The sequence below is a fragment of the Adiantum capillus-veneris genome, chromosome 8 (assembly GCF_014529385.1).
Source record: "Adiantum capillus-veneris isolate H3 chromosome 8, ASM1452938v2, whole genome shotgun sequence".
Taxonomy (NCBI): domain Eukaryota; kingdom Viridiplantae; phylum Streptophyta; class Polypodiopsida; order Polypodiales; family Pteridaceae; genus Adiantum; species Adiantum capillus-veneris.
The window spans coordinates 84770107-84796010 of record NC_140938.1 but is presented as its reverse complement, the minus strand read 5'-3'; the positions used below and the strand labels follow the sequence as shown (position 1 = coordinate 84796010).

Genomic DNA, 25904 nt, shown 5'->3' with positions numbered 1-25904 from the left:
AAGCACCCGGGAACTTTTGGACCACCCATCGATAGACACCCAATGTGGGCACACCAGATGTTCCAGGTGGGGCTCATACCACCTTGGCTAGAGAGGTAGAATTGATAATCCAGAGTGTGTCTAGTCTTTGGCCACTCCTTTTAAACCATTCAAGAGCTACCATACAATATTTCTTTAATAACCGGGGCGATAGTGGACCATTGTTGGGCTAGGCTATCCAGTGGCCAGCTAGGCGACTGGTGGCCCGACTCACAGTGGCTTTACTAGGCCACCACTAGAGGATACTTGCAGTTGCCAGGGTTACCTTGTCTAGATATTTGCAATGCGATTAGATGTGTGTGGTGGCCAGACAACGCCCCTAGCTTGTGAATATATACAAAGCATGTGGACAACATAGAGAGATAGTCTTGAGAGAGTCTAGCCAGAAGTCTAGAGTATAGTCCTAGTCTTGTACATTCTTGGGCACTAGTCTTGGAGCACTTCGCCTTGGCGGTTTGTAGTCGGCCTGTGAGCCGTGTAGTCCTATTGTTTAGTTATATTGTTGCTTGCCTAGTTACATTGTGGTTTTCAATTGTACTTGCACCACTATTGCACTCTATTGCACCTCAACCTTTACATACTCATTGTACCTTGTTGGTAGTCGTTGACTGGGTAGAGTAGCAGACTAGTCTTTGTACGGTCTTTTTGGTTATGTACAGGGTTCTACCTTGGAGGGCTTGTGGCTATTGTCACTTTTTTTTTCATTGTTCAGTTCAGCTCTATTTTCATGTCTTTGCACTCTTGTCTGTAGATTTGAGCTAGCTCATGAGTTCGCATGCATACTGCAACTAGAGCAACCCACCACTAGACAATTCCACAAAATCTAAACCCAGGCGAGGAGTCCGTAAACCGAAGACACAAATACTTAAAATGTGGTATAAAGACACAATTACTTAAAATGTAAACCCATGCAAGTTCAAAAAAAAGACACAGTTGCTCAGATTGCAGTGTATAAAGACACTATTACTCCAAATGTAAATGGCAAAAGGTAAACCGTGGCATTAAAACAACAAAGGGGCATTACCAATCGCTTGTTTTTGTCTAAAGAACTCCACACCAGTACCACCCATCCACATCCTTGTGATTGAATCGTCAATAAGGGCATGCAACAAGTCCAAGGCTGATCGATTGATCCGTGCATTCACAAGGTGTACTTGATGTACTGCCAAAGTCTCTCCACCAAGTTCGTGTGTTGACGTGCCCATGAGGGAAGAGCCGACCAAACTTTGGCCACAATCATCACCAAGTGCATGTCTTTGCAGCCCATCCATTGTTAATGTCTCTTAGAATGTTATTATGCTCCGAGCGTTCCCGAAGGAGTTCTTTGTACTTAAGTCAAACTCTTCCTCCATCGGGCATTGCATCATACTCTCCATTGCACCATACACATGGTTGCACATTTATTTGGGGACCTGCAAGAACATGTGAGGAGGGGGAAGGCAATCATAAGCATGGAAAATCGAGAGGCAAAGAAACATAAGCAAGCCTTTGGACGCACCTGTGGAAGTAAATGAGGCTAAGAAGGGGGATGACACAATGCTTGAGCAGCTGCTTGATGGAGGGTTCAACAAGTCCTAATTTGATGTGTATGTCAAATGTGGCATTTAGCAGGGCAAGGATGGCTTTCCACCCTACTGGTTGGGATGCTCAAAGGTATTGGAGATTGTTGGACCTCGCCTTCAAATGGTGCCATGGTGTATGCAAAATGGTTGCTAAAGCTCGGTGAGGTCAAAGCTTTTTGTGAGCTTGAAGGTCATTATTTAGCAACTCTCCGATTGGGTGACATGATAGTCATACCACTCTCGGTGTGGTCATTGGTGCTTTTGGTCCAAGATCTATTGTGAGAAGAGCTATATCCAATTGTCGTCCAAGAACCGTCGATAGTACAAGAGGAGGTTTTTTGTTACGGGCATCATGTGGTGCAAAGTTGAGTCAGGTAGGAGAAGTTTTCTTCACCATGGTAAAGAGTGTCAGTAGGCGAGCAGTGCAAAAGGAAGCTGAGCACAAGTGTTTTAATGTAATCAATTCAAATTGACCATGACCAAACCCAAATCTTTTTAAAGCTTTATCTTGGAAAAACGCACAACGCTGCATGAAGGGTGGCGCCACTACAGATAGAAGGAGAGGAGAACAACATGTTGAGCGAGGCCATGCACGAGGAGGAGAGAAAAGAGTCAGGAGCAGCCAGTTGCACGGGGTGGTTGCTAAAAACAGGATTGCATAGGTTCCAATGGAGGGCGGCGCTACCGTATGCATGAAAAAAGGTCATGGTAGATCAGGAGGGGGACACGTGAGTTTGTAGGAGCAAGAGCAGTCTATGGTGGGTTGTTATACAGAGGGGGTTGGACCCCTGGAGAGGTCTAGAAAGAAGGAGATCCTCGAAAATAGGTTTCAAAGAGGAGGAGCTCGATAGTGTTGCATGAGGAAGCAACCAAGTGGCTGGCCATGGAACGAGATAAATGAAAGCTTGTAGCTATGTGGAGGAGCTTGTGAAGAGGCTGAGGTCTGCAAGAGCATTACAGAGAGGGTGCTACAAGTGGGAAGCCGCCAAGGTGGACATCAAAGTGGGGCCGAGAGCTACAAGCTGAAGGCACAGCGGGCTGTGCAAGGTGGCTAGGGTATGTAAATCAAGAGTCGCCATTTTCAAGACTCAGAGTCGTTAGTGGTGGGGAAGACCCGACAATACAGAGGACGCCATTTTTTCTAAAAGCATCTGTATACACCTTCTGAATCAAAGCCAGCTACTTTGACATTGTCACAACCTCTATTTTTTGATGCTTAAGTTTATGTTATCTCTCTTTGTCTTGTTCACATGCATGTCGTCTATCTGAGTGACTCTACTGCGTGTAGGGTTTGAACATAGGGTACAAGTTTTGGTGTGTGTTGAAAGAGTGGATGCTCTCTATATGGTTGTGATATATGCCTGGAAGATGAAAGCTTGAGGGTAAAGTGGATGTCTATCAATGATCTTGGGGTGCATGAGGGTGTCGGGACTACATGTATGTGATTATATGGTGCTCTGAAGGGTCAAAAGACTGAGAAAATTGATTGCATGCTTTGTGGCTGGCTGTATACAATTAGGGCTAGTTGGGTATGGGCACGGACAACAGTTGTTAGCACATTGGGTCTCTGTGTGTATGTAAAATAGGGGATAGGGGTTCTATGAGATCATTGGGCTATAGAGAGGCAATCATATTGCGTGCTGTATATTTTCCCATTTCCCCCTTTCCATCTTGTGGTGCCCCCATGGAGGACCAAGTGATAGCTTCCTCATTAAGTGTTCATGAATCAAGATGAAGCAGGAATTTGGTCCGGTGTTCAAAGGAGATGAAGATGCACACAATTGGATTGTCGTTTTTGAGTTATTTATGATGATAGTACTGCGGATGCCAGGTGATGAAGCAAAACTCTAGACTCTACCTTTCGTGCTACGAGGTAAAGCAAAAGCTTGGTTCAATGGTTTACACAAGCAGAATTGGATCGGATTTCACGAGCTATTTCTACAAAGGTATCGAAAGGTGGTGTCTACTTTTGAAGCAGAGCAGAATTTAGTGCAAATTTCAATACCTTTGTTGATAGATTTGAAGCTTATTGGGGAGATTTGGTGGCTGCTACACAAGCAACCAATGCGGGATATTTTAAGCTCGAAAAGTTTCTATCTTGCCTTATGTTCAATAGAGAGTAGATTATGAAGATCCAAAAACCTATGACGAAGCTGTCAAAGTCTCCAGGGTAAGAAGCCAAAAAATGAAGAAGAAGATGGAGGCAGAATTGCTACAGTCTATAATCACAGCAGCCAGTGGACCTAAACTCAAACAGATGGGTCAACATCAAGAGGTAAAAACTCCTTCTTTTATTGATCTGCATTTGATCAAACTCGTGAAAGTGAATCCATGCTAGAAGAGATACAACAAGTACCAATAAGGTCTCAAAAGGTGCAGAGGGGTATATTCAGAGTGCCACCCAGTTTGCTTCCTCAAGAGGACAAGGTGATAAAAGGTCTTGCAGAAGAAGTGTTGGTTCCAGAACCAGCAATGAGAAAGGTAGCAGAAGTGCAAGAACCAGAAAGTTCAGAATAGGAATCCAAAAGTTCCTCAAGCTCCAACAACAGTTTAGACACAGATAGCACGTGGGAGACAGGATCTATATCTTCAAGGTATGAAACTTACAATGTTTTTCACGTGGATGAATTGATGAAAGATGTATACAAGTTTCCTGCCAGTCCATTGAAGGTCTGGGAGAAGAATAGTGCAAGAGCGGAGATGCTTTCTGTGAACCTGCCAGTCAAGCAACCTTCTCTTGTGTCTTGTGGTGGCAAGTCCTTATTAGAAGAACTATGGTTTGATTGTGAATCCGACTTGTTTGAAGAGAAGGTTTTTGAGGATGACTTGCAGAAGCTAGAAGTAGAAGCAGAGGTATGTCAACATGATTTGTCTATGCAGGGGGTGGGGCAACCTTGCCTTGATGGGCATGTAGAGGTGCACTTTGAAGTTTCGGAGTTTGTGTGTAGCCGTATGGAGATAGCTCCGGCAGATGACTCTATGGAAACTGATACAAGTGTATCCTATGAGAGCGAGGCTCCATGGAGAGAGGAAGGTGCCACTAATCTTGCAGGGAATAAAGTGTTTGAAGGACAGGTTGGAGCTCTAGCAGGTCATATTCTTGGGTATGAAGAGTTGGTTTTGGAGCCATTTCTAGAGGATTTGGATGTAGGTTTGCAAGGGGAACATGCTTGCTTGTCTATGCAGCAGGCTCAAGCAAATGGCAAGGCAATGAAGTTATGTTTGGTGTTGTTGATAGATATGTTGTTACAGGTTGCTTTGCAAGGGGTAAAAACACAGGTTTTACTGCTCATATGAGAAAGACTATACTATGGAGGGTTCTCAGCAGATGAAAGGATAGTTGCTTATGGTACCAGTGCTTCGAGTGATTGAAAGTATGCTTATGGTTGGCAGGAAGGATTATGGATGCACGGTACTGAAGAATTATGCTATGAAGAGAAGTTGAAGTCGTCTGTCTATTGGCCTACAAGTGCAAAGAGAGGCTTCAATATGCATGCTTTACATCTGGATGGCTGTGCCAATGCTTTACTTTTGATCCAGGTGGACTCTACACCATGCTTGGGGAAGCTTCAAGCTTTCCATTTGATACTGGAGGGTGATACAGCATACGCTTTTCTTTCTATCTCTATCCTATTTATATAGCCACCAACACACACACACATGCACACACACACAACCCCAATCCTCTTGTTCTTGGAACTCCCCAAGGTAGGTGGCATTGGCTTCTAGGGAAACAAGTTCGACCCATTTTTTGCAATTTTGGTCAGTTTTTTGGCAATTTTAGAAAGTCTATTAAAAATCATCATCCGGTACATCTTTTTATGAGGTCGAGGTTTCATTGCTAGAAAAATGATTCAGAGGTTCAAGTAGTGGGCCTAGCTTGAGGGGATGCTCAACGACAGTAGAATCTCACAAAATCTTTCGGTTTTTAGCGGTCAAACTGGACAGATCTTTTTTGACGAACATCTAAATATCGGTAAAGGTAGCGGTTGGATGCCAGTTCACAGCATTTCCACATCGACCTCAATTATTTTTCCAATTTACCGAATAAATTAGCAAGGCTAAGTACCTGCGGCGGTTACGGTGGTTCCTAGGCGGTTCCGAAGTGTTCTCAATCGATGACTTTTTTTAAAGGCATTTCTTTTCTCTTGCTAGCACAACACCACATCATCATGGATTTGAACATTGATATGCAGGGTATGCTTGTAATTGATTTTGAAAATCTTGCACAAGTTTTACATGCTGCTATTGCCTCGCGGTGACCGCTTTTGGCGTGTACAAAGTAGCGTGTATATGCATGGGCATATGTATAAAGGGATGTAAATACATGCATTTGGGAGATTTGCAAAGTGGTTTCAAGTTTTAAAAATGATGCGACGTGTACAAATTGTAAACAGTCATGCTTGCGTGCCTACAGTCAGACACACGTACATGCATGGACAGGGTGTCGGCACCTTAAAAATGGTTCCAGGTGGCTTCTTTTGGTTCTATGGAATGTGTTTGAGCTTTCTAGAATGTAAATAATGCAAGTGGGAGGTGTGGACACCCTTGACCCGCCCGAGAAGTTTGGCACATGCGATAACTATATATTTACGCTGCCTGATCTACGGTGATGCATGCACCGCACTAGAAGTGGTCAAAAATGGAATGTGGAGATGTGGAAAAGTTATTTGGGTATCAAGGATCAAGAGTATAAAATTTGGTGAATTTTGGAGTCCGTTTGGGGTTTTTCCCACGAAAAATGCCCACCAGGGGGTCTAAATTGGCCAAAACTGGGCCAAAAAAGGTCAAAAAATGGTCAAAAAAGGCGTAAAAAGGCTTCAAATTTTCACATCCATCACAGTGGCATGAGTTTTCAAGCTGAAGGAAAAATTTTGAAGCCAATACTCAGCACTTTCACCTCTCTGTGTGTGGGAGAAAGCAGGGTTCATACAGGTGGTCTAGTGCAGTCCTGTCGCGTTCGCATCCTATTTTCGAGTGTGTGGAAGAGTGAATGAGAGCTTTCTCTCTTCAATTTTGCACTTGGGAGAGTCTATGGAAGTTCTGAGGTTTCCATGGATGTGTGTGTGTGAGTAATTGAGGGAAGAAGGTGCGGATTTCTGCAAGACTATGTGACCCTGTATCGGTAACGTTAGGGTTGGCACTACTCCAAAGAGTCCAACAGAGTGGAGTTTGGCGAAGGCTTTGCAATGATTTGAGAGAGGCCTGTTGTGGCTGGAGTTTTTGAGTATTTGATGGTTTTTCTTGTATATTTTGATCACCATCAAGTGTGATTTCAAGTGTTGATCACCTCGACTCACCTTGTAGTGTCTGCGGGCAAGCAAGGGCTTGTAGGTCGAGGTGTTTGGAGTTTGAATTGAGCTTGTGGGGAGTACTTTCATTGAACTCTTGAGTGGTGGTGTGTGTGGGTTGGAATTTAAGTGAATTCATTGTATGGTGTGTGAGTGTGTGCACGGCGTCTTCTGCTCCATCAGTGGTTGGCTACTCTCACGGAGCGGATGATAGCTATGAATTGCTTAACATCCAAGAATTCAAGGCACTGCAAACACGCATGAGTATCTTATTGTCTAATTTTGCACATATGAATGCAAATGTCACTAAAATATGTGATATACTTGTGCAATTTATGCAACAGTTGGCCAAGGGCCATGTTAATGGGCAGCCTCGGGTACTTGCGTCCACCTGGGGAGCACACTTGGTCTAATGAAGCAAGGCTCCGATCTGGAGGGCTTGCACCCTCTCTCCCAAAAAGAGGTGGATGACTTGTTGAAAATACGAGCCACCGATTTTTTGGGGGGAGGGAACACATCAAAGATACGGTGAATATATTTCAGGAACACAACAAAGATATGATGAATATATTCCTGAATAAATGTGATGGGATTCACGATCTTAGACACACTCCAGATGTAATCAAGGCACTGCAAACAAGTCTAAAACTATAAGTCAAGGCCTAAAAATGATGGATGTCTCTCAACGAGAAGGGCCTCATACCACAATCATGGGCAACCTTTGAGGATGTGTTCAGAAAAGAATTTATGTCCACCAATGAAAAGGAAAAAATTTGGTTTGCATGGGACAAGTGCTCTATGCATCCGCATAAGACACAATTGGAGTGTATCTCACACTATCATGATGTCATTCTCAAAGTGGAAGGTCTTGATGACTTCTAAAAAGTGTGTGAGTTTATCCATGGTTGACATGAGAGCTTAAGAAGCACGTCAAAACCCAAGATCCCAAAATGCTTGATGAGGCTATAGTGAAAGTGCATATACATGCAGATCCTGATGAGAAAGCACTGCCTAACTCTCATGTGCTTGACATTGCACATGGAAATGCATGCACATAGCATGGGCACAATAAAAGAACAAATGCCATAATATCTTCCCTTTTTACCCTACCTCCCCGGTCCACATTGATGGATCGAACGAGTTGTTCTCGAAGAGAGATAAAAATCTTGATTTTTCAACACTACCCTTCGACCCTGATGCTATGGCATACGTTTGTACAATCTCTAAAGCCTTCCTAATTAGCTAGACAAAATGACGAGCAATTATATTAAATCTTGCTATTGTATAGTTCTACAAGCATCACCATTCTATGCCCATGGCGAATGTATAGTTCTACAAACATCACCATTTTATGTCCATAGAGCCATTAAGATTGCTAGTCAGAGAAGGATGTCGTGAGGGAGTGTGTGGAAGGGGGCGTAGATGGTAGGGTGTAAAAGGCAGCGTGAGGAGGGATAGAAGGTATAAAGGCAAAGGTGGGGTGATTCGTGAAGGAGGCACACTAGGAGTGTCCTTTTTGGGGTAGAGATGAATCTTTTAACTTTTGAGTTTCTTTAAAACAAGAAATGAATTTTCTATGGCTCAACCCAAATAAGCATGAATGTCTTGGGCTACTTGTTTGAATATAAGAGAATTTAGAATATGCTTTCAATTCAATAGAAACCCTTCCTTCTACACTTGCTCACAAAGTGAGATGGCTTAGTTTCCTCTTGCTTGATAAATGGAGTATCCTCGCTCAAATTCAACCTCATGCTTGCTTCCAACAATCAAGTCATCCACATAACTGCATACAATCACAATATCTACCTCATTCTCCCGTGCATACAAGGAGTGATTTGCGTTAGCCATAAGAAAACCAATATTTAACAAATAAGATGAAATTCTTTCATGCAAGGCTCATGAATTTGATTCAACCCATAAAGTGCTTTTGTCAACTTGCATACATATTTTCCATGAATCAAACTCTTATATTCCTATGACTGCTTCTCTTTATATACCCCTTCTTAAAAGTCACCGTGCAAGGATGAATTGTTTACAACCATTTGAAAAAAATATATGACCTTTTGACTTAGCCACATCTTAGGGACGGGGCAAAAAATCTCCTCATAATATATCCCACAATTTTGAGCATTGCCTAGTTCTACGAATCTAGTCTCCCATCTGCTCCATTGTGTAGTCTATTCGTGCTTCATCTTGTAGACCCATTTGCAATTAATCACATTTTTGCCTTGTGGAAACGACACTAAGTCCCATGTCTCATTTGGACCAAAGGCATCCATCTCCATAGCTTGCTCTCACTTTGCATTTCCAACATCATTTTCAAATAATGAGTTCTATATCTTGCATAATCTTTGTTATATATGCACAATGGCAAGCCAAAAACTATAATCATACGTCAGATGTTGCCCAAGAATCCTTATTCTTCTAGGTCTACATGGTCCGCAATCAAGTTGCTACCAAGTGCCATATGTTTTGCATGCATCTTTCTTGTCTCTAGTCTTCACAAAGGTTATACCAAACTCCTCACTAAAGCTTTGCTCCAAGCTATATAATTTTTTTCACTCAAATTTGGTATCCTTGGTGCACGATAATAGTTTTCTTTCCCTTTCCTTGATTCATTTATTGAAATAGCAAGGCTCACTCTATCATGCAATGGGCCACTCCATAATTTTTTTAGCGTAATTCATACTAAATGACCCTTACAATCCACTCAAAAGCTGTAACTGCACCCTTGCATCTTTTGCATCCACATTCTCCTTTTCATCAGACTTAAGATCATTGTTTATATCAACATACTAGCTCTTCATTTTATAAAAGAACATGTCCCTCCTCACCCTTTCTTGACATGTGATTGGGTTGTAGCACATATTTGGATTAAAATGAATAAACACATATTTTTTAGCTTTTAGAACAAGATTAGTCTGTGACTCCTCTCACAAATGCATACAAGAAATACATCCAAATTCTTTAAGGTCTAATAAATTAGGTTGTGTAACTAAATTGAAACTTGCAAGTTATTAATGCAATAATTTGTGTCTAATTAATCAATTTATTTATGATAGAGATATTCATGCCAAGCAAAACTTAACATCAACATAGCATAGAGGGCCGAATTTTGTGAGGCCGACCCCCCATAGACACATCATAAAGGGCCAGATTTCATGCGGTGGACCCCTCATTGGAAATAACTTTTGAATACCGAAATTACAGTTATGTGAAAAAAAAACCATGAATTTGGCGAGCTCTTGGATAATTATTTTGTAGACTTAGAACTTCACAAAATGGAAAAGTAGAAGCATTATATTACCCAATCTTTTCTTGAAATACATAGTAGCTATGTAGATTTTTATGGGAGGGAGAAAGAAGAGTGAGCCTAATGAGAGGTGGAAGCCTTGCTCTACAGGCTGCAAGTAGTCCCTTGTGCTCCAGTATTTCACATTTTTCACCCTTTCCTACTCCCCTATAAAAGAAAGTGTTCAACATGAAGTTGTAGATCTTGCCATTTTTGGTTTAGTGATAGAGAGCTATTTTTAAGATCAATTCTTTACATGAGATATTTTGAAAATAGTCTCTCTAGGTTTCCTTTTGGCATTTCACCCACTTTTGGACCTTTCCTTTCTTTTTTTACCCACTACTTTTCTCTTGAGGAGTATCCACCACTTCTCCTTAAGAGGTGTGTGCACATGGATAGTTAGGGTTCCTCGATCTATGTTAAAGCTATCCAACATCTCCTTTTTAGCTAGCATTCCCACACAATTTTTGAGGCATTCACAACATGTTTACAATTCAATTTAGCTTTGTAAAAACACATTTGATTTTGAAAGAATTCCACTGGTACTTCTAAAGGTTGCATCATCCTTTTGGCACCATAAGGTCTTGAGATGCATCTTAAAATGGCAAGTTCTAAAGAGACAAAATCATTTTAGACCAAAATAAAATTTGGTGACAAATTTCTTACTAGTAAACTTCTCATCATGTGTTAAACTATGTACTACAACAATAAGAGTCATTTTCATAATGTAGTTAGCCAGCGTAGAGACCCACCTCAACCCATTGAAAATGAGGCATATTCTTCTCATTGGTAATTGCTCTTGAAAATTTTGTAATGTGCTTCTACTTCTAGTAGGAAACACCATTTTGTTGCAAAGTATATTTACATAAAAATTTCCTCTAAATTCCATGATTTTTGAAGAATTGATAAGCTCATTAGAAAAGTAATTTTCGTCTTCATATGATCTTAGACATTGTACATACTTTCGTCTATCTTTTCGTTATAACCTTGAAATTTTGAAAGTGAGTAAAAACTCACTTTTCTCCTTCACACACCCATACTTTCCTAGCATGGTTATCAACGAAGATGACACAAAACCTACTACATCCACCCATAGACGTATTCTTTGCAAGACCTCATAAAACAAAATGTACTAACTCCAACACACTTTTTCTTATATCCTTGTCATGAGGAAATGATTCCTTTGCTTGCTTATTAAATTGACAAGACTTGCAACTTTCTAAAATTTTATCCATCTTAAACATTGGAAAACTTGTAAAAAGCTCTTGAATTTGCATTGTTTGATAATAAGTAAAAATTGAGTCTGCTTTAGTTGATCACCTGCCAAAAGAGATGCGCTAAGTGGTACGTGGCGACAATCAGGGGGTGCTAGGACTGGTGTTTCAAAGGTCTACACATAGCTTCTTGTTCTTTCAAGTCATAGTGCACACACGAGAAGTTGATGAGGAGCCTTAGTCAAATGCGCAACAAACACTTAGGATCCTAGACGATGTTGTGTTTGATGTGGATGTTCTTGTCTTGTCAACTAAGCTAGTCTTAGGCTTTAATTGATTGCAAAAGCTGAACCATACAACATTGGGCCTTTTAATATATAAATTGAACCATGAACTTTTAACAAAATCAATTAAACTTAGGCCTTAGCCAATATCAAATGTGAGCTTTGTGTCAACTCTAGCCTATGAGGTGCTCGTGCAGCCCATGAGGTTTATCACCTACCCCCTTGTGGTTGTTCGTCCCCATAGAAGCAAGACTGCAGATAAGGAGAAACACAAAAGTAAGCAGCTTTTTGTCCCTGATGATAGATGGAGAATCAAGGATCTACAAACAGAGCCTGAGGATGAGGCCAAGTTGGACGAATAGGAAGGACACAAAAGCACTAGTGATGGTAAACATGATAGCAAAGAATAGGAAGAAACACAGAAGCAATGATGATGGTAGACATGATAGCAGAAGTGAACACAAGAGTCAACACAAGGACAAAATTTGAAGAAGAGATGATAATATAGATTGCAACAGGCAAGATCAACACGATGATGGAGGTTAGGGTAGATATAATCGGCATGAGAGAAGCTCAAACAGACCATGATATAGAGGACACATATAGAAGGGATCGTAGCCACATGGATCTAGTGATCAAAGGAATAATATAGAATATGTTATTGCAAGGATAGTTACAATGGATATATTGTTAGTGATGACAATGATGAATGTAGAGACCAGAGCATGAGGGATCAAGTTGATAAAAACCGTAGCTCTTTAAAAGGGCATGAACCATAGGAACATGAGTTAGCGTTTCAAGTGTCAAGGATCATGGCTACTTTGTGCAACTTGTGGCCTTTCGTGAATGAAAGGAAGGGATTGTACGTGTGTCACAAATTGCCACACGTATGATTGCTAATACAAAAGATGTTGTGAAGAGAGATCACGAGGTATGGGTTAAGCTTGTTTCCATGACTAGGAATAAAATTAGCCTTTCCATGAAAGATATGGATTAAATGAAAGGGCAAGATCTTTTTTCGATGAAAAGAAGCTCATCTAGGACGAGAAGATAATCTCTCTAGTATGAATCAACCTTTAACAAGCGACAAAAGGCTTTCTAAGAGGAAGATGAAGATTGCTCTTGTGGGCAACCACTAAAGAGAATGAGTTCACCTAAGCAGCTAATAACGTCAAGGGTCTTGGGTGTGATAGTATGATGTTGATAGATCTTGGATCTTGTACTGAGATGAAGGCACTAAAGATGAGAGTGGATTGAGGGAAAATCAATCCTATTAAGAGGGCAAACAACATACTCCATTTGATACATTAATTTTAAAAATCTTAAGACAAGTACACAATTCATTTCACAGAGCTTCACCAAAACAATGTGCTTTGGCCAGAGAGAAGAAAGTTACGAGAGGAAGAGAGAATCTGAATTGTCCTTGGGAAGATCCCATGCCAAAAACATGAGAGTAGTATCTTGCTCAAGGACTTCGTGGTGTAGGACTCTTTGCATATGACATGTCGGAGGTGGAAAGGATGCATTGGGTAAGGCACCCACATTTAGCCAGGGGTCAAAGCTATCAATAGAGCAATAAAGACAAAGTTGTTAACAAGCTTTTTATCCGAAATGTAGTCTCTTGGAACATGTTGACTGTAGGAGATGCCCAACATGGCCGTGACAAGGACAAGAGAGAAATTCACATGGTCATGGTATGGACTTGAATACCAAACTGTCAAAGAGAACTTCAGCATAGGTCACCAGCAGTTGACAGAAGCCTTGCTTCACATCCGAGAAAGTAGTTGAGAGCTTTGAGATTGTGGCCTCATTAGGCATATTGCATTCCGAGAGAAGCCCTCACTCAACATTCAAAGCAAATAGCTCAAAGCTTACCATTTGCTGAGTCCTGATCATCGACTTTGACGACCACTATCCAACGTTAGAAAGGAACAACCTTAGATTCTCCGAGTGATCCACAAGATGGAAACCCAGCTCGCCCTAAAAATTGGTTGAGACTGATGGTGATGTAGGAGTGGTGATAAACTGTGATCACACGGCCATTGAAAGCGGTGGAAGGGCATGCACTCGGGCCGTGCTAAATGCCAAATATAGGTAGCAGAAAAGATGGCTAGTAATGAAGAACGAGTTCCTCTATCCCATTTGAAAATCAAGAAACAAAAGTTGTAAACAAATCCACTGTTATATCACCTACAATTGACACTATACCTTTATTAGCCCTGCCTCTCTTCAGGCAGGCAGTGCCAACAATCAAGCGGTTCTTGAGGGTACATTGTATCCTGATTCCTTCGTACTTCCTCGAGGATCAGCATCAGAATACTTACCGCTATGGGGTAGGGAATGTACTGCCCGCGTCGAAATTTGGGTTCTGTAAACATGGGGAGTTCCAAGACGAGGCGGTCACCCGACAACTCCATGGAGCTTCTCAACGTCTACACCGCCCTGCTCCGCTTCAAACAGGCCCCTGCAAAATCTGTAAGGTCAGCTCCCTTCCACCGCACCCACCCCTTTTCCCAACACACCCTTTCACCGTCAAAACCATGGGCTTCATCCTCACTTGTTTAGCACCCTCTGCCTTCATTTATAAAAAGAAGTCGATTCCAGTGTTAATGTTATCGCATTTTATCTCTACTTTGAGCACTTTCAGCCAGATAATTAAACACTAACTCTGACATGTTAATCTTGACATCAATTCACATCTTAATGTTGGACTAATTTACATCAATCTCGACCCTGGTTTTTGCTCGATACCGGCACTTTCATCGATTAGCTAATTGTTTGCATGCAAGTATTTGGTGTAGCAAAGGGTCAGTCTTATGCTATCTTACATTGTGGTTGTTCATTGATGCAAATACTTCAATAATTGCATAGCACTCAGAATTTATAATAAACCCTTTATCCTTTTCTAGCTGCTCTATTCAATGGCTCCAGCTATATCTGTGCATGTCGATTCCGATGATGACACAGAGCAATTTATTGATGTTTTGCAAAAGGGCTTCGAAATCTGCGATAAAAAGCTTCGATTCAATGGAAGGCCTTTTCTGTCACATGTCCCACATGACATTCACCTTTCCTCCACATTGACATCATTCAACATTCTCCAATGCCCTCTTTTTGGAAGCTCCACTCTGAAATCTAATGGGTCCTTCTTAGGCTTCAGTGCGAAGCATGCAAAGAGTTCTCATGTGGTGTCGTTGGGGAAGCTCAAAGGTATCCGATTCACTAGCTTGTTTAGATTTAAGCTATGGTGGACTGCACCGTGGGTGGGTGATAGAGGCTCTGATCTTGAAAGTGAGACCCAAATGCTTTTGCTTGACACAAAGAGCAGAGCCGCTGCTGATGGCTGCTTGGGATACCCTTATATACTCATATTGCCCATCTATGAGGGTCCCTTTCGAGCCTCGCTACAAGCTGGGCGAGATGATCACATAGATTTGCACTTGGAAAGTGGATCTACTTCAGTTTGCCAATCGCATTTCAGGAGCTGCGTCTATTTGCACGCGGGTCATGACCCCTTTTTGCTTGTACAAGATGCTGTAAAGTCCATTAGAACTACTCTTGGCACCTTCAGACACATGGAAGAGAAGACACCACCTACTATCATTGACAGATTCGGGTGGTGCGTACAGAGAGACCCATCGTCTCGCTCTTGCCATTCAAACCCTGATCATGTATGGGCTGGGGTTAGGAGCCTTGTTGAAGGAGACATCCCTCCTAGATTCTTGGTTTTTGATGAAGGATGGCAATCAAATGGGGATCATGTTTTTAATGACAAACTGCTCAATCACTTCTCAAAAAATGGAGAGACTGAGAGTGATGAGACATGGAGTCGCCTGATGAGCTTTCAAGAGAATGAGAAATTTAGAGGTTATGTTGCAGGCACCCTCATAACTCCCTCTAAGAGGAAAAACTATACAAATCATGATGAGATTAAGCATGCACATTACGCATACTATGAGGCCGAGGATGATGTTGTGCATGAGACACACGGCATGGGTGCCTTTATGCTGGACCTGAAGAGTGAATTTGAGCTTCTAGAGGATGTGTATGCATGGCACACCATATGTGGCTATTGGGGTGGGGTTCTTCCGGCCTCTCCGGACTCATGCAATGCGAGGCTTGTAAAGCCTGAGCTGGCTCATGGAATTCTTGCCACAATGCAAGATACTCTTCTTGACCAGATGCTTGCAAACAACATCGGGCTGGTTCCATCGCAACGCGCTCACCAGTTCTACGACCGATTTCATGCTCACCTTGAAAAGTGTGGCTTCACTGGAGTGAAGCTTGACGGTGTCAATGTAAGTTCCTCTTCTTATTCCTGAAAAAAATTCCGAGTAGGAGGTTTCAATTGAAATTGCAATTGCTAGAGAACATGGAAGGACAATACCATGAAGTCTTATGCTACAAAACACCTTCAGCAAGCATTAATTTGCAACTTTATTTAGTGAGGTAGTAGCTCTTAATAGCTCATTTTTAAAAGGAGCTGCCTTGTCAAGTAGGATATAAACACATTGGGGCTTGGTGCTGTAAAAGGAAGGCATCAGAAGCGAGGCGTCGCAGCCTCTCATCGTGAGCTCTTGAACTAGGAGCTCTCTGAATAGGAGCAGTGCATATAACTTACCATCCAACCTTAGGAGCCCATATATATGTATTCATGGCCGTTCACACTTGGCTGGCTGGATGATGACGAAGCATGCCTAGACCTACGTGTGCCAGGCTACACACCCATGTGGCTGTCCTGGTGTTCAAGACACATCCCATGTGGCCATCTTGCCCATCCATTGGATTCCATCCCAAAGCTATTTGCGCATGCCATGTGTGCTTAGTGGTCCCGCCACAATGGGTGCTGGCACATGTTGACTGGATTAGTTTCCTCTGATGTATCCTTATTGTGAGGTTTGAAATAACACTTTAATGGAGGAATTTATGATGATGTTTGCAGGTGTTGGAGATGCTGGGTGAAGAGCATGGTGGACGAATGCGGTTGGCCAAGGCATACTATGAAGCTCTTGGCTCCTCCATGAGAAAAAACTTCGGTGGGAACAGAGTGGTAGCTAACATGCAACACTCGAATGACTTCATGCTCCTTGGAACAAATCAGATTGCTCTTGGTCGAGTAGGTCAGTGTCAAACCTAACACTTACATTTTGGACTTAAGTAAAGAATTCATGTGGATCATAGAAGATTGGAGGGAAAAAGGGATTGAGTTGAACCTATAGAAACCATAAAACAGGACATAAAGCCAGCCCACCATGCTGATTGATGCTACCTTATGGACCTGAAGCTCGTGCGAAGGCATCTTCGTTAATATTTTCTTTCTAGAACAGTACAGATGAAACCTTACTTTTTACTTCATTTGGGTGCGTTTGCATGGAAAAAGCTTTTAGCACATGGTCACCAAAAAGCATTTTTTCTTACCAGACATGCGGTTAAAAACTCTCCCAGTTTTTAGGCCAAAATCAAGGGGTTTGCCAGGTTTTATACTAGAATATGTAAACTTCTGTGGGGCTTCTTCAAGGCAAGCTTAAGCTTGGCCATTAAATGCTGGTTTTGTGTGAAAAAACACTGTTTTGGCCTATGTTACGTGGATTCACATTACTTTCTAGCTTAATGGTTTATATTACTTGATTTAATAAATTTCTTACTTAATGGATTATGGCATGTAGGGGACATAGATGCACTATTAAGGGATGACCGAGATGCTGATTCTGCAAAGATGACGTGGCAACACGGGGCTTATCTTGTTCACTGTGCATTTAATAGCCTTTGGATGGGGCAGTTCATGCATCCAGACTGGGGCACATTCCGATCTTACCAGAACAAAGCAGCTTTTCACGCCGCTGCTCGTGCTATTTCGGGTGGCCCAATCTGCGTGACTGATGAGCCGGGGAAGCATGATCTGGGAATCATGAAGAAATTAGTTCTTCCAGATGGTACAATCCTAAGATGCAGCAGTTATGCGTTGCCAACTATTGACTGTCTTTTTCATGACCCTTTGCAAGATGAGGAGACTGTCTTGAAGTTGTGGAATTTGAATAAGGTTAGTCATTATTCAATTTGTTATTATTTGACCCATAGAACGTTAATTCTGAGGAGAATGGTTTCTAGATATGTGTTGCAGGCTATGGATTCAATTTCATAAGTTTGTAAGCAGACTTATTTCTCCATAATCATTAAAAACAATCAGACATAACCATAGTCATTGATCTAATTAGGCCATAATTTTGCAGTGTGGAGGCATCGTCGGAGTCTTCAATTGTCAAGGTGGTGGGTGGAGCCAGGAACAAAGAGAAATGTGTCCTTATGATGACGTTTTCGAGGCCTGTGAAAGTGTGGTGAGACCTAGTGATATAATGTGGAACGAGGCCCACGAGGAGGATCTTATCAAAGCCACGGCGACGATCGCATTTGCTGTCTTATGCCACAGCTCGGGCCATGTCGCAATCCTGAAAGGCATTCATGCATGTCTCCATGTAGAGATTCATCCATTTGAGTTTGATATTTACACAATTGTGCCACTAATCACAACATCCAAAAACCTACAATTTGCTGCACTTGGCTTGGGGAACATGTTGAATGCCGGAGGTGCGGTGCAACGCGTTAGTCGCATGGAAACCGATGATGACGTCAAATTCCATGTAGACTTGCGTGGGTATGGGCAATTTGTTGGTTACGCTTCATGTTCCCCATCCATTGTGAGCCTTGAGAGTCACCCTGTTTCTTTCGTGTTTCATGCTAGCAATGGGATTTTATTAGTGGACATACCTTGGATACCACCTCATGGAAATTGTACGGTGACCTTAAAGTTTTCATGATGTTTGTGAATGTGCAACATTTGCAAATGCAACGCCCTCACTCCACATTGCTGCATAGGAGCTGTACACAAGAACCTCAATCAGCCGAGTCTCACATGTAAAATACTGGCCATCTCACAAATAGTGCCATTCAACTTTGTTGTTTAATAGGGTCCCACTCAGAACTTTATTCCTCTCGAATCAAGCAATCTTGGTCTCACGAGAACTCGTTTAAGGAAAGGGGTGGATCAATCAAATGTGTGTCTTGATTGACAGGCTTTGAGTTCAAGACTTGTCAGTAGATCTTTGAGGTCTTTTTGCAATTAATCCTGTGTCATTCACCTCTCTTCTTCTCTTTTTCTTCTTCTTAACACTAGAACATCAAGAAGTGGTTTGGAAGATGGCATGCAATATACTCATAGACCCCACATCGAACCCCTATTTGAAATTCACACCTTATCAAGAATTCAGCTTAGCTCCCACTCCCTTTTGTGCGAGACAAGGGATAAAGGGAGTAGGGAAGATTTTCTCAATTTAAGGACATGCATGCCTATTGAATATTTGAGAGTGTGGACACCTCGGAAATTTACTATCGAGAGGAGTTTGTCTGGCAGAACTTGATGTATGCACTTCATGTTGCCCATGAATTTGTGGAAGAAGAATTCACTATGATTGTGGCTTGGGAAGATTTCAAAGTAAGGCTTAAACCTTTCAAAAAGAAGGGTTCTAGTATCTCCACTTGAATTTTCTAGAATGAGACCAAGCTCTAGCCACTACAACTACAGAAGAGGGGAGGTGTGTTGAAGGAGCACGTGACTATTGCTCTCTTTAGTCCGTTTTACAGCAAAGAAGGAAAGCTGGACATAGGCCTGTTTACATCAGAAGGAGAGGCCTTGCTTGATGACAAAAAAGAATTAAAGCTTGATTATTGAAATGAACACTCAAGAAGTGTGGATAAAAGTAAACCATTTTAGTAAAACTAGGAAGTGCATTTAATAGCTAATACAATGGTGTAGTACAAAGGCATATGGCTCAAAAAATACTTCCAAAATACGTCCCTACAAAGGGGGGTCAACCCGTGAAGCTAGGGAATGCTTCTGGTGCTTTGTACTCTTCATTGGGAACCATCTACACCTCATCCCACTTACACGGAAGTCACATGACTATGTGCCATACACGCTAAGCTTGGACAAGAGAGGATGCACACCATATGTCGGTGCTTAAAACAAAAGTCATGTCCAAAAAACCTCTCCTTGGGATTTGGATTAGTGACCAGTTGCATAAAGACTTTAATCCTACACATGCTACTAAAGTAACATAGAGTATGCCACACATGCCAATGAAGAGGATCACTGATATTTTCTACGATACATCATTGCCTCTGTAATCACTTTACATAGTGTAAATATGGAGATTGCTCCCCACTTCCTCCTTATGTTCGTTATCCTTTCAAACTTTGCAATGTTGACTTGACTCTTCTTCTTGAACCTGTTGCTATGGCTACTATTTTTGTTTTGGCACTTGGTTGATGGATGATTTTTTTTGCTGCAATGCATACAAAATTTTCTTTTGTAGTAATTTTTGGAGAAGTGTACCACTTTTCCACACTCACAACTCTTCTTTTTATTGGATGAACTAGATGAAGATACAAACAACTGATGTTGATGAAGATGTAACTAAAGCTTGTCTCCATGTGAACTTGATTTATTCAATTGCTTACTCTCTTCCTCGTGCAATGAATTGACAACATATTGAAAGCCTAGTTTAGAGTCCTCTTCAAACTATGACTATATGATCAAATGGTGAAAGCAAATCACTCAAGAGAATCGCAACTTCATTCTCGTCGGGAGTTTTACATTCACTATATGTGAGTTGAGTGATGATACTATAATCATTCTATTGATTATGCGGGTGATTATACTAGAAATTTCCTCCCTTGAAGCCTAATATAGAATGTTCTTGAGACTAACTTGACTGTGGTAATATCACAATTACAGGGAACGCATTGACCCTAACAAAACAAGAAATATTGCATACAAGAGAAAATCAACTATAAACATGCATTCGTGGAGACTCATGTGCACTTATAATCCCACAAGAAAGACAATAGGAAAGAGACAGAGAGTGAGAGAGGGACATACCACGAGGAGAGACGAAGTGAGCGAGGAAGAGAGATTCTAGGTGTGAGGGCGAGTGCAGAGAGAGAGAGAGAGAGAGAGAGACCGATGATAGTGACATGGGCAAGAGTTTTCCTTTCTAATTTATAGATTCCCCAAGAATCTTTCGAAGAAATCAATGGGTTTAGTGAAACTTGACTGAGTAGGATGTAGCCAAGTATTCACCACATGCATGAGAATGGAGGCCGAGTAGATGGCTCAAAAAAATCAAAGTGCATTTGCACCAATCTATCTATCTATCTATTACTAAATTAAAAAGACAAGGGTGGCCCTCCAGGTGGCTGCAAATGCGTGTAGCCACGACTCTTCCCCTCCCTTTGGCATAGCTAATTAATAGCCCACGTGGAGGAGCCAGTCGTACATGGCTATCGTTCTTGCCCCCCTTCCACGATCGGAGCTCCAAAAGAGGATGCTCATTGCAAAGGATCACCTCTCTCTAATGCTTAGGGAAAAGTAAGAAAGCGTGATGCCTTCATCTTGTTTGACCCTGGCTCTACTCACAACTTCATATTAACAAAGTTGGCCACTAAGTTGGGCATTCAAGCTTTGAAGATGGGAGATACTGTAACTATTGATGCAGCTTTCAAGGGACAGCAAGCCTCCGTTACTCCCTTGATTGAGAAGTTGAGGCTTCATGTCCAAAGCTACGTCGACAAAGAAGACTTTTTCATATCTCCTCTCCAACATGAGGATGTTATCCTAGGGGCACCATGGTCCAACCCGCATGACTACCAACATGAAGTTCCGTGAAAGGAGAACCTACTTCACCTACAGGGAAAAGAGCACGCATATAGATGCTAGTGAGTCTGGTCGTACTATACACTTGTAAATCCTCCTGCTTTTGATAAATCAATAAAAAGCTTAGTTTTTGCGTACATGATTTTTGTCAAAGACTCCCAAAAAGGTCCTAATGTTTCATCAAATGTAAATGGTAGGAATCAAGAAAAGTTAGACTTGTCTAATTTTCTAAATGGATTCCAAGATGTGTTCATTGATGATATCCCTATGGACTTACCTCCAAAATGAGGGGATGATGACCATTGAATTGAGCTCCTACCAGGAAGCTCACCACCTAACAAGCCTCCTTATCGCGTTTCCCAAGCTCAAGAAGAGGATATCATGAGGGGAGTACACGAATTGGTAGACAAAGGGATGGTGAGGCCTAGCTCGTCTCCCTTTTGTTCTCTAGTCCTTTTAGTGCAAAAGAAAGATGGTACATACCGCATGTGTGTGGACTATCAAGCACTAAACCATATCACTATCAAAAATAGATTTCGCGTACCGCGGGTAGAAGATATGTTTGATAAGCGACAATGCTCTACCTACTTTAATAGGACTTACCTTAAAAGTGGCTATCATCAAATAAGGATAGTGAATGAAGATATTCTTAAGACCACATTTGGTACAACGTTTGGCCTTTATGAATATCTAGTCATGCCTTTTGGCTTGACTAATGCACCAGCCACGTTCAATCATTTAATGGATAAAATATTTAGACCCTACTGCAAATTCACTGGAATGTTCTTTGATGATATCATCATCTACTCCAAGTCCTTGGAGGAGCAACATCTCCAGGTGAGTTTTCAAGCTTTGAGAGAGAACAAGCTTTTTATCAATCAAAACAAGAGTGAATTTTTCCTTCAAGAGATTCAATACTTAGGTTAGATTATCTCTCAAGATGGTATCCGTATGGATCCATCAAAGTTGGAGGTACTAAAAGCATGGCCTAACCCAAGGAATCTACAAGAGTCAAAAAGCTTTAATGGTATGTGTGCATACTATAGACGCTTCATAGCAAAATTCTCTCAAATAGCAGGGCCATTACATGAGTTAACAACAAAGATGAATAATAAGTACTCATGGACTTCTAAAGAGAAAAATGCTTTTGACAAGCTCAAAGAGAAGCTTACCTCCCAACCATTCCTTATGCTTACAGATCTCTCAAAGCCATTTGAGGTCCAATGTGATACTTGTGATGGTTGCCTTGGAGCAGTTTTGATTCAAGAAGGGCATGCCATAGCATATGACAGTCGAAGGCTCAATGCCGATGAACGGGTCTTGGGAATATACAAAAAAGAGCTTTTAGTTGTTCTACATGCCCTAGACACATGGAAGCTCTATCTATTCGGGACTCCATTTATTTTGCGAACGGACCACCAAAGTCTCAGGTACTTCATGACGCAAACCAAGCTTACCGACAAACAAATGAGGTGAAAAAATTTCTTCCAAAATTTTATTTTCATATTTCTCACATTGTTGTAAGCACAATCAAGTGGCCGATGCACTTTCACAAAGACCAAAAGTTAATGCGGTGTCTATAGCAACTCACAATTATCTATCTTCTATGATAGATGAGTATGCTACTGACCCTGACTTAAAGAAATAATGTCAGCCCTTGCATTGCGGAAGTAAGAAGAACCATTCACCTTGCAGGATGGCTATCTTCTCCATGGCAGCAGTCGGCTATGTGTTACCCACTCCCTTTGTGAGAAATTTATGTATGAATCCCATGCTCCTCCTTATGCTGGGCATCGAGGCATTCAACCTACTCTTCGAGGAGTAGATACATACTTCTATTGGCCTACCATGAAAGTGGACATACAAGAGTATGTTTCAAAATGTGTGGTATGCCAAAAGACCAAGTATGATAGAGGGAAGCGACTTGGATTACTCCATCCATTGTCAATCCCTGATTCACCATAGGAGCATATATCCATGGATTTTATCTTTGGATTACCCAAGTCTATCCATGGGAATACAAGAATATGGACAATAGTCGACAGGTTTAGCAAGCATGTACATTTTATTCCTGTCAAAAAGACTATTAAGGCACACCAAATGGCAACTCTCTTCATATCTCAGATTTTCAAACACCATAAATTGCCAACATTCATCGTGCCAGATAGAGATCCTAGAATGATCAATAATTTTTGGAAAGGTCTATTTAAAAGTTTAGGCACAAGATTGAATTTCTCTTCGGCCTATCACCCAAAAACGGATGGCCAAAGTGAGGTAGCCAATCTTGTTATGAGAATGGGCACCCTCCTGTTCCATGTGGTTAAATGTAATTGGGATAGCTGGCTTAATGGTTAATTATGTGTTGTCTATTTGATTTTACTAACATTGAGTGAATTATTTGTATATTGAAGAGGAGGCATTGGCAAATAATAATCCTCTCAGTCATTTTATTCTAGCACAGTATTTTACATCTTTTATCAATAAGCCACTGTGGCTTCTTTGTAAATAGGACACGGAGAGCTCACCCTAAGAGGGTCATGCAATAAATAGTGTGTTCCACTCATAACAAAGTGGAACTAAAGTGTAAAAGAGGGGCCTCCAATTTTTGGCACCAACAATAATATCAAAAATATCAAATACCAAACTCCACAAGAGGTGCCGTGTAGTTTGGGGCTGCAATCTTGAGGCCTTTTTTGTGTAGATGCTCAAATTTTTCCCTTCCCTCTCTCTTATGCTATGCTTTGTTACTCTGTGTACTCCATGATTATGTCTACATATCTTACACCCCTCTTACACTCTTCCCTTGTCAATTTATTCTCTCTCGTGTGTGTGTGTGTGTGTGTGTGTGTGTGTGTGTGTGTGTGTGTGTGTGTGTGTGTGTGTGGTCATAGTCTAAGTGTGTGTGAGTACTTGGTAATAGAAGGGATGGTGAAAGTTTGACAAAGAAGTGTGCAAGCAAGCTTGAGAATTTGAAGCAACCGTTCCCCATATCCCCCTCCAGCAGAGGTATCAGAGCTTCTGGTTCAAGAAGAAAAAAAAAAACAAAAAACGACAATCAAATTCAAATTTTAAAGAGCAAATTGAAAATCTGCTGCATCGAATTTGTAAATTAAGGTGAATAGAAGATTAATCAACAAATTGACAAATTAAATTTTCTTATCAACGGTCGAGACTTGCTATGGCCAAATTAAATTTCAATTGACTACTAACTCTTGTGGATTGTGAAGACGGGAGGCCACAAATCGAAGAAACCAAAGCTTTTCAAAGAGAGAGAAGCAGTGATTAAGAAGTTGGCATAGAAATACAAAGAAGGAGATCTGAGGGAGTTTACAAAATTGTATATCAATTTATTGGAGATCAAAAGAGAAAATATTTCAAAGTTTGAGGTGAAGCTGAGATGACGACCAAGAGAAACATTGGGTAGCATCGACAATTTCCAATCGAAGCTGCAATGCCTTGACTTCAAAGAGCAAGGAAGAAAACCAGAGAGCTCAACAAGTGCTGCCATGGGAGCTGTCCCTTGCATGCAAAAGACAGCAACGTCGACCATCGTCAAACGTGTTGAAAACGATCTCAATATGGGTGCCCTGGCGAGTGAGACATATTGTCCTTCACCCATACAGACTGTAATTGCTCCTATGGGTCACCATCAACACTAAACTCGCCCTCGTGCCATCGTTCTTCGAGTGCTCGCTGCCTCAACAGGTTTCACACCCTTCTTTTGTGGGCTTCCAAGGGTTATAGATTACTATAGCTTTCAACTTGGTCCGGCTTGCTGGATTCGATCGCCCATTGTTTAATTCATAGGCCACTTTTCATAAAATCTAATATCTAATCAAACCAAATGATTTTCTCATTTTAAACTAATCATTTAATGTGGGAGAATAAATGGGAACAAGGGTTAGACTATAGACATGTGTTTATGGATCTGTCTCAACACGGGGCCAAGGTTAAAGGGGTCCAAATGAGAGATGGTCTATTAAAGAGCAATGCTACCTAATGGAGCTTAAAGACCTTAGGGGTAGCTTCATTAAAGACCTCCAAAAGCAAGCTAGGGATGACATTGAGGTGGGAATCCTACACAAGCATGAGGTGCTTGTCGTGCTTGCTAAGTAAGGTGCTTAAGGTGTTTGTGGGAACCTTGCACAAGCTTGAGATGCTTCTCATGCTTAAATGACTAAGATGCTTGAAGTGTTCAATTCAAACATGATCTCTCACGAGGCATAAAAATTTTTCATTCTTAAATGACTAAGGTGCTTGAAGTGCTCAAATCAAACATGATCTCTGAAGAAGCATAAAGGACACATGTCAAGATCCTCTCCATTTGGCCCTCATGATGTGCTTGAATCCTATTGGATAGATTTTAAAGGGGTCCAATGAGAATTAAAATGCATAAAAATAAATAAATAAGCTCTTTCTCTCAAAAAGGAAAAAGAGGACACATGTCCAAATGATATAATTAGATAATGCAAAAGAGAGAGAGAGAGAGAGGGGGGGGGGGGTATACTCTCCC

The 25904-nt window shown here is 41.4% G+C and overlaps 2 protein-coding genes and 1 pseudogene across 2 annotated transcripts; 2 read left to right on the top strand and 1 right to left on the bottom strand.

Annotated features, from left to right (window-relative positions):
* Positions 1 to 932: 932 nt before the first annotated feature.
* LOC147452482 (uncharacterized) lies at positions 933 to 1439 on the bottom strand (annotated as a pseudogene).
* A 734-nt stretch (positions 1440 to 2173) lies between these two features.
* On the top strand, positions 2174 to 5891 carry LOC147452481 (uncharacterized). The gene has a single exon (XM_086518952.1). The coding sequence runs from the start codon at positions 4233 to 4235 to the stop codon at positions 4896 to 4898; it is 666 nt and encodes a 221-aa protein (XP_086375078.1). The 5' UTR covers positions 2174 to 4232; the 3' UTR covers positions 4899 to 5891.
* Positions 5892 to 13875: 7984 nt separating this feature from the next.
* On the top strand, positions 13876 to 18822 carry LOC147452480 (galactinol--sucrose galactosyltransferase-like). Its single transcript, XM_086518160.1, has 5 exons — positions 13876 to 14157; positions 14592 to 15980; positions 16625 to 16802; positions 17349 to 17722; positions 17913 to 18822. The coding sequence occupies exons 1-5, from the start codon at positions 14023 to 14025 to the stop codon at positions 18495 to 18497; spliced, it is 2661 nt and encodes an 886-aa protein (XP_086374286.1). The 5' UTR covers positions 13876 to 14022; the 3' UTR covers positions 18498 to 18822.
* Positions 18823 to 25904: the final 7082 nt, after the last annotated feature.

Bases quoted from the DNA above. Each gene is read 5' to 3' on its own strand.
- LOC147452480 (XM_086518160.1), top strand. From the start codon at position 14,023: ATGTACTGCCCGCGTCGAAATTTGGGTTCTGTAAACATGGGGAGTTCC. The intron at 16,803-17,348 runs GTCAGTGTCAAA...TATGGCATGTAG, and splicing joins GATTGCTCTTGGTCGAGTAG to GGGACATAGATGCACTATTA. The intron at 17,723-17,912 runs GTTAGTCATTAT...ATAATTTTGCAG, and splicing joins AGTTGTGGAATTTGAATAAG to TGTGGAGGCATCGTCGGAGT.
- LOC147452481 (XM_086518952.1), top strand. From the start codon at position 4,233: ATGAAAGATGTATACAAGTTTCCTGCCAGTCCATTGAAGGTCTGGGAG.